This window comes from Branchiostoma belcheri, unplaced genomic scaffold (assembly GCF_001625305.1).
Source record: "Branchiostoma belcheri isolate BF01 breed outbred unplaced genomic scaffold, Haploidv18h27 scaffold205, whole genome shotgun sequence".
Lineage (NCBI taxonomy): Eukaryota > Metazoa > Chordata > Leptocardii > Amphioxiformes > Branchiostomatidae > Branchiostoma > Branchiostoma belcheri.
Genome location: NW_017803547.1, coordinates 78672 through 87552, shown reverse-complemented (window position 1 = coordinate 87552; position 8881 = coordinate 78672). Strand labels below are relative to the sequence as shown.

At 42.0% G+C, this 8881-nt stretch overlaps 1 protein-coding gene across 1 annotated transcript in view; it reads left to right on the top strand.

Annotated features, from left to right (window-relative positions):
• Window positions 1–218: 218 nt before the first annotated feature.
• The window catches only part of LOC109469497 (histone H2A deubiquitinase MYSM1-like), a 28513-nt gene continuing 19850 nt past the window's right edge, over window positions 219–8881 (top strand). Inside the window, exons 1-10 of the mRNA XM_019768019.1 lie at window positions 219–268; window positions 1531–1612; window positions 2158–2228; window positions 2403–2455; window positions 2719–2822; window positions 3594–3692; window positions 5435–5731; window positions 6415–6508; window positions 7198–7635; window positions 7918–8386. Of these exons, the coding sequence (XP_019623578.1) occupies window positions 219–268; window positions 1531–1612; window positions 2158–2228; window positions 2403–2455; window positions 2719–2822; window positions 3594–3692; window positions 5435–5731; window positions 6415–6508; window positions 7198–7635; window positions 7918–8386 (1757 nt within the window). The remainder of the gene's footprint in view (window positions 269–1530; window positions 1613–2157; window positions 2229–2402; window positions 2456–2718; window positions 2823–3593; window positions 3693–5434; window positions 5732–6414; window positions 6509–7197; window positions 7636–7917; window positions 8387–8881) is intronic.

The following is an 8881-nucleotide window of genomic DNA, read 5'->3' as shown; positions in this document are numbered from 1 at the left end:
CATGGACTAGTCCATTTCAAATTGGGGTGGATTTATAGTGCATATAGATATAATAGTTACAAAAATTAGTACGTTACCACAAAATTATGATATATTATATGTGATTATTAAATTTTTATCAATGTACAGGATTTATTTATATAGTTTGTCCACATTTTGGATATTAAGAGGGATTGGTAAAAACAAATACCCCTACTGGGTGGTACCATTCTGTAATCATGGCGGACGACGAAGAAATTGACATCGAAGGAGACGACGACGCGCCTTTGTAAGTGAATTTTCTGACCTTCTAGACTTTCGATCGTCGTTTGAAAGATACACAGACTTTCTGTAAATGTCTGGGAGTGCCCTGGTATCTTTGCTGGTTCGATTTGACGGTCGGTTTAAGAGAAAAACGCAAACAGATGCGCCGAGTTGAGGGACTGTTTACGGAAATTGAAGGGGGCGGGAACTTGAAAAGTCTAGTGCTCATTTCAACAACAACAACATATTTCACGGACACAAAGGGAGGCTCATTTGCAAGAGAGGTAGTTTCGGAACAATGCCGAGTCTGTTCTTGATCTGAGTCTTGTTCTAGGGTTTCATGGTTCGGCAAATTTCTGTGTTTATATGTACTAGAGAGAAACTGGCTGCTCGGGTTTTGCCTGCTTCCGGGTTTGGTAACGTACTAGCTAGATCGCTAAACTTATACGCACAGACTCGGCTATTCTTTTCCCACTAGTGGGCTCTACGTGTTGTTTGCTGGTAGACTGACGGCCCTGTGTGGCCCTGTCTTGTTTCCTACTCTCATGGAAACCTGTTGTTGCCCTCTCTCTTGTTTTATACGTCGTCTTTGGCACTTTTGAAAGGCCACAACTTAACGATTTATATAAAATACAGCTATAAAGGAGGGCCTGCAAGGGGGGATAGTGATTACGAATTACGCAAAATTTTCGCCGCCTACTACGAATTACGTTACAGTCTCAGAGCTGATTACGACTTTACGATTTGCGGGTAATGTCCAATTACGAATTACGTTGATTTTTGCGGAGGCTACCTACGAATTACGAAGTCTAAAACGGCCTGATTACGCCTTACGAAAAAGGACATGCAGGCCCTCATAAAGTTACAACATGTTTGCTACGAAACGACGCACTTTAGGCCACAACAAGTTGATTTAGTGGTTCCCGGAAATAACGCTGAACTATTACATTGACATTAAAACAGAGGCCGAGAAGCAGTTATCATATGCAATTATTAGAATTGGTTATAATGTAACAGTGAGGGGTTTATTGGTGCTAGCAACCGAACCGCCCAAGACCTTTTCGGCCGAGCGGTTAGAGAGTTGGACTGGTGCCCAGGAGGTGGTGGGTTCGAACCCTGGCCCGTGACCAGTGGGTTTTTATCTGTTTCTACTGGCTCCTCCAGCTGTTTCTTACAATAAGATACTAGCATTGCCATTACTTGCAACAACCAAGGAGGTTAAACTTACTTGCAACAACAATCACATTTGTTTTCTACTTAGTTGTTCATGTTTATTGTTTCCCCCAGGTTGTTTGACCACAAAGATGACGCCCTGGCCATACCCGACCTGCCTGGATATGAACCCAACTGGATGTTCGACCAGGGGCAGGTGAGATGTGATGTGATATGATATAGCCTCTACCAGGCTTCGGGAGGCGGCTAGAAAGAGTAGAAATTGGCCATCAACATGCCAGGGGAGTTGCTAGAGAGTACAGTTTGCCGCACCTGGCATGTTTTCTCTCTATTTGGCCAATATGTACATGTACTCCGTACTCTTTCCAGCCGCCTCCCGAAGCCTGGTCGAGGCTAATGATATCACTGAATTTTATGTGCCATTTTTTTTTTACCCCAGGCTTCTTTATCACTATGAAAATCAGTCCAGTAGAAACTAGGCTTCTCTGTCACTATGGCAGTTAGTCATTACAACCTTCAGCGTTGTTACCATCGGAACGTCAGAAGAATATACTGCGCCTGTGCAAAACCCTGATTTTTCACGGCCTTTGTTTGATGTTTGGTCAAAGTTGCATCAGAATTTTTGAAAATTTTTGAATGCTTGAAACATGCTTGACATAATGAGATAAAACCTTATCACTACTATACAGTACTAGTGGTACTGTAGTACTACAGAGTAAGAAAATGTTTTTTATGTTTCAGAGCTGGACGTTTGATGAGGACATGGATGAACAGAGTCGGTCGGCCATCGAGAAAATGCTGCAGGAGGAACAGTATCCTTCTCAGACTACTTAAGACTGTCAGTTTCACTTTCTTAGGCTACTTAAGACTTTCACTTACTTCTCAGGCTACTTAAGACATTCACTTTCTTGTCAGTAAAATTCAACTTAACATCTTTCCTAATTTTTTAAATGAATCAAATTAGATTTTCTTTAACCAAAGCGCAGACTCTACATACATGGAAGATCCCATTCTTCCTACCCGGGGGAGGCCAGCAGCAGTAAGTATATACATGTCCTCAATGTTTACAATAAAATCTGATATATTAAGTGACAGAAAAAGATATTCTTACACGTACTTATCTTTTTTTGATGATGAGTTTTGATCAGTGATACCAAGCCAGCGCCCTGTGAAACTCTAAGTTTGTGACTGGAGTTGTACACATTTACATTCAATCTAGATCCTATTCAAGATTTTAGGTGATTATTCTAAACCTTTCTTAGCCTTTCTTAGCCTTTCTTCACCATAATTTTTTTCTTGCAGGTCGAGGTAAGACACAGAAGTCCAAGACACGTGCGGCGCTCCACCTGCCGTCTCACGGTCAGCCTTGGACAGAGGAGGAGAAGAAACTGTTTGAGACAGGACTGGTGAGTACAGTAGACAGGAACACAAGTTACTTAACAAGAGTTTGAAGATCTCACATCTCCATGAAATATATCTCCATGAGCAAGAAGACCCAGGTTCAATCCCCAGGGTTGGACCCAGACATGTCCGGACATGCACCCAGACGTTGTGCCCTTGGGAAAGGCACTTAACACCTATTTCCCCCCTCAGTTAGAGGGTTCCTGGGCCCTACTAGGGTTTGGGTTGGCGTTAGGAAGAGCATCCAGCTATAAAAATCTTGCCTCAAAAAAAAAAAAAGACTTGTACCTGGTGCAAGCACGTCTAACCCCCGGTTGGGGAAAAATGACATTAAATTCGGTTTAAAAAAAAAAAGTGTCACACATGTATGTCTTTTGTAATGGAACTGGTAGTTCATAATTTATGCATACTCGCCTGAATATTCACTTGAATGCAGGTCAGTCTGTACCCTTTCCCAGGGTATTGAGACCGTCCATGTAGACAGTTCAGTATGAAAAGTTGTAGCCGTAACAGTCCGGGTGGTTTTTCCATTCTACAGCCAGTTTGGTCTTGAAGACATTGACTGAACTACAGTTTAGAGTAGACTAGGGTCACTCTTGTTGGAATGAAAGGGTACATAATGTATTGGAACTGACATGTAAAAATCAGTATGTAGACAGAGGTTGCACTTGTCTTCAGACTCGTCCTCAGTGGCTGGTGAAAGATGTGGATGCCATCTGAAACATCTGACAGTAAGAGAATCTGTCCTTATATAGACATTTCCACCTCTCTTGCAGGAGATCTATGGTCGAAGCTGGACCTCTATCTCCCAGTTTGTGCAGACCAGGACCCCGCTTCAGGTCAAGAACTACGCAAGACACTTCTTTAAGACTAAGGTAAGTCCTTCCTTAGACTTCTTAAAGATTTGTTGTCTACTTAAGTGTGGATGATTGTAATATGTGCAAGTGTGTATAACTCATGAGATACATGCTTATAAACCTGCATTTCTCCTCTGGTCTCCCAGTCACTGACGAAAGCTAGTGGATACTAGCTGAAACGTCTGACGTTTTCAAAATCATATCCAGTTGCTTTAGTAAGTTACTGATTTTTGGCGTATAAGATACATGTATGGGAAAAATAAAGTAATGTGGCTGAAGCGGTTGATTGCTTATTTCTTGATCATAACTTGAAAGTCTGACCGCTTCCAAAATCATATCATAACTAGAGGTCGGAGATCTCATGTCTTCGTCAGAGGTACATCGTTCTAGAGAAATTAACATGCGTATTCTTCACTCTTTTTAATAATAATCAATTTGGTCTAAAGAACAAAAGAATCTCTGTACTATTTTTATGGTACAGAACACCCTGAAACGGTTTGCCGCAGATTATACAGATGCGTCGTCACCCGTGTTACCGCCCCCCCTCCACGTTATTTGAGTTTGGACTGTTACTGGAAAAAAAAAACGTTCAAGAAATTCTTACTGTGTTGAAAGTGTCACGACAGCGCCGCAAAATATAATAAGAGAAGATGTTATAAAGGAAAGAATCAGAACAGGGTGACTACTGCTGTTTTGTTAATTTGTCTTTATGACAAATAGAAGACTTGTTTCTTGTGTTCTTTGTGTCCTAACATTTGTACTTCTACAGTTAGTATATTCCAAATCTAGGCATCTAGATTTATTGCGCGCTTGCCTTAAATTTAAGGTAATTAGATTTAAGGTCTCCAGTGGACGTCATCCATAGCAATTACTTGGTGTGGCCGTAGAAAATAACCTGACATATGTCCAACCTATCCTCCCCCTGCTGAAGTTATAGTACAATCCCTCAATGTAGCGTCATTTGATCCCATCCCATTATGGGGTTCCCCGGCTATATCCAGCTGTCGGCTGTCTCCAAGCAGATGTAGGTGGGGATTTCTAAACACAAAAGGTCCTATTACGGGGACATAACGACCTCCACGACTCTCATCTTTGAACTCAATCTTGGAGACCACGACAGTAATATGCCTATCAAATTTCATTAACTTCCATCCACACATACAAAAGTTATCCTGCTCACAAGAAAAATTAACAAAATGCCCCCTGTAGTCACAACGAAACCCCCCACGAAGCTCAGTAACGAACTTAACCTTGGTCCCGACAATAGTAAGCACAACACCAAGAATTATAATCAACATTTTACAAATACTTGAGTTATCTTGCTAACAAGCCACAAACACAAAAGGTGCACTAACGTGACGCACGGACCCCCCACGAAGCCGAAACTTGTACTTGACTTTGGCCTCAACAGCGGTAATATGCCTGCCAAAAATCATGGACGTCAAATCATGCCTTCCAGAGTTATATCGCAAAATCCGCAGTTCCCCACACTCCGGCGAGACAATTTCATAGTCCTTCTGACGAAGACAATAACTGTTTTTTGGTGTATCTTGATGGTGATGTTCAGTTGAAAAATGTGAATATCTGTGAGTCCCATTTTCTTTCTGTGTTAGGAACTTAGGAATTACAGCTTAAACTTTCTACAGAATAAACTCTACTAACACAGATGAACTTTCAAGTTGTGTGTAAGTCATGATTTTGTTTTGAATGGAGTAACTGTTCTTTTCTAATTTGTTTCCTTCTTCCCTGTTTTTGTATAGGAAAAAGAAGAAGAGCCTACAGTAACTGAAGATGACAGAAACAAACCTTCCTTCAGCGATGAGACAAAAATCTGTGCCTCTGCTTCCTCTGTCTCTCCGGGGACACCAAAAAGAAAAAGAGCCCAGGAGACAAAATCTGTCACACCTCAGAAATCAGAACAGACTCCCAAGAAAGCGAAAGTTGTAAGGAAGATGGAGGAAGTCTTGGGAGAAAGTGATTCAGTAGAGCAACAGGAGGAGAAAGTATTTGAGCTGAGTAAAACTACAGCCATTCCTGACAAGTATGGACACATGCAGGTGAGTAGAATGAGTGCTTTGTTAGACACAATGGCTTCAAATGTAAAGGCACAGTCTTGCCCATCTGGAGCAGTATATTATATAACATACACATACATGTATGGAACTAGGGCATCTTGCATCATTTCTTGACGGTCAATGGAAGTAATAAACATCAATTCAGTAGAGTTGAATGGGGCCAACCAGCTATTTGAAATTTTACTAAATGTATAAATGAATAAAAGGAATTATCCAAGCACAATGAAATGATTTTTTGCAACACACCTTTCTACATGTATACAGAAAATAGTGAATAATTATCAAGTCTTTCATTTCTTCTTTCTCTTGGAAGAAATGACAGGGTTTTAGTTGTGTATATGTGTCAGTGTTTCTTTGATTCCCAATACAAAGCCATACAACCCTCTGCTGATTTTGCCTGGGACTGAAGCAGATAGCATTGCATAGCAGAGTGGGTAAGGGGGTGAAGTCTGCCATCTCTGATTGCCCTGTGTGTGTGTGGGTAAGGGGGTGAAGTCTGCCATCTCTGATTGCCTTGTGTGTGTGGGTAAGGGGGTGAAGTCTGCCATCTGATTGCCTTGTGTGTGTGGGTAAGGGGGTGAAGTCTGCCATCTCTGACTGCCCTGTGTGTGTGGGTAAGGGGGTGAAGTCTGCCATCTCTGATTGCCTTGTTGTTTGTTCCACAGGTGGTCCAGAAGGTGGAGGAGGGGGAGGATGAGGAGGTGGATGTTGAGGGGGAGGAGTCTGGAGAGGAGGCAGTGATGGAGCTCAGGAGTACATGTACGTATCAGTGGGGACACCTGGTGTAGCACATCAGTACTGCAGGTGTAACTGTTACTAGCTTATTAAGTGTATATAGTTGCAGATCGTAGTTAGGGGAGGAGGCAGTGATGGAGCTCAGGAGTACATGTAGGTATCAGTGGGGCCACCTGGTGTAGCACATCAGTACTGCAGGTGTAACTTACTTGTATACAAGCTACATATAGGGTTGATTAGGTGATGTACATGTACCTATATGTATCTACAGTTGTGCATCTATCTGAAGCTTTCTGGTCTGCACCTATATCTACGTCTGGTCTATCTTACATGTACGTGTATCTATCAGATCTATCAGTGAGTACAATTACTTGTAAGCTTGCTGTGAACACACCTGCTCTATCTTTCATGCTTTAAAGAGGTATGATTGGTTTCTAATCAAGAAAGAGGGCTGTACTTTTAGTTCATGAAGAAAAGCCAAGTCTCACTTTTACCAGTAAACCACCATGTTCCTAACACACTGTCAGCAACTGTTCTGTACTTTGTAAGTTGGTAGCTTAGAAGTGACAAGTTTCATCTAAAGGAAGTTGTTGCTGAGGGCTAGAGGGCTTCTTATACAGAATCAGAATCTCCAACCACTGGGCCATATATTAGGGCTATTAGGAATCTTAACAGAATATTCTAAGATCTGTTTTCTATGTGTGCCAGTACAGGTGGCCTGAACCCAGCCCAACCTACAGTTGCTACAAGTGATGACACTTCCATGGGGGAACCCACACTGGAGCAAACAGACACAGAGGAGCATCATTCCTTAAGCAACATCTTACACGAAGACAGTGAGATCTCAAAACAGGAGAATTCAGAAGAAGAGAATCAGTATCCCATCGAGGAACACTTTCACCCTGCGGAAAGTGAAAGTGATGCCGAGTTTCCATGGCAACCAGATGACACCCAAAACCGGGTGATCGTGGAGAGAATTGAGGGGAGCGTTGCGCTTGGCTCTGTTAGAGTAGACAAGGACGTTAGGGCTGGTCCAACTCACGAACAAACCCTGTACCAGCCACATCCAGACATGTTCCAGGTACAAAACCCTCTCATAGAGTTTGAAAAGCCAACAGAAAGGGACGAAGAATTTCAGAAAACATCTGAAAGTAAAACTGAAGACACAGAAACACAGGCAGAGGCACAGGCGAACACTGGTCAGATACAAACATACGGAGATGACTTGAAGCTGATGGAAAACGTTGAAAGACTGTCAGAAACTGTTTCTTCAGGTGAAGTAGACTTAAAGTCAACCATCCAAGACATTGTGGACCAAGGTAAGACTTATAAGACACAGGAGGCAAATCAGGAACACAAATTAGAAACAGCTGATTGTGGAAATATACAATTGTCGCAACAAAGTACTTCAAGTGCGGAAGAATTTTCCACAGAAAGACTTGAACGTTTGGACACACTGTCTGTTTCTGTATCTGTTGACAACACAAATGCACTAACGGACTCCAGCAATGTTGCTGATAGTCACAACACCTTAGACATTCCTGAAGACAAGACCAAAACTGACTTAAACTTTGTAGGAGCTGAAAAATGGAACTGTGAAGAGGCCGCGTCATCACACACTGACAATCTTACTTATTATAGTGACAGTGAAAGTGGCAAGGAGACCGGGGAGCTTCTTAGATGTGGTACAGCATCTCAAGTACACTCAGAAGACGAGACATCTGAGACAGGGCAGGCGGAAGAAGCTTTCTTCACCTTTAAGAAGCCAACAGAAGAAGTTGTTCTGGACAGGAGTGTTGTAACAGAGGAGGAGAAGGAGGTGCATAAGGAGTTTTTTGACGGAAGACAGACGAAGACGCCGGAGAGATACCTGAAGATCAGGAACCATCTTCTAGACTGCTGGTAAGAAGTTTATTTTAACACTTGTTCCTTTTAGAAGCTTGAAGTTAACAAGAGTTCCAAGACCGGAAGTTTTGCTGCAGTACCAAGGTCATCCACCAGGAGGCCCATATTTGACCTTGACCTTTGTCTTCCTAAGACTTACCAACATTACCAAATATCATCATAATCCATAAAGGCGTTATGAAGTTATGTTGACTACAAATGTGCAGAAACACAGACAGACAGACAGACGCGCCAAAAACAATACCTCCATTTTTCATGGAGGTAATAATTATTATTAGCAAAGGAGAAATGGGTTCTGGACATCTACAGCTGGTGGGCTGTTAGGAGAGATATCTAAAGATAAGGAACAACCTTCTAGACTGCTGGGAAAGATATTAAGATGTCTTTCAAAGGATAGAATTGTCTTGAAGAAGTCTTGAGGAGTCAGAAACTCAGGACTTAAGCAGTAAGATTATTGGTTATATAACTGAAAACTTAAAATGCAACAAAATT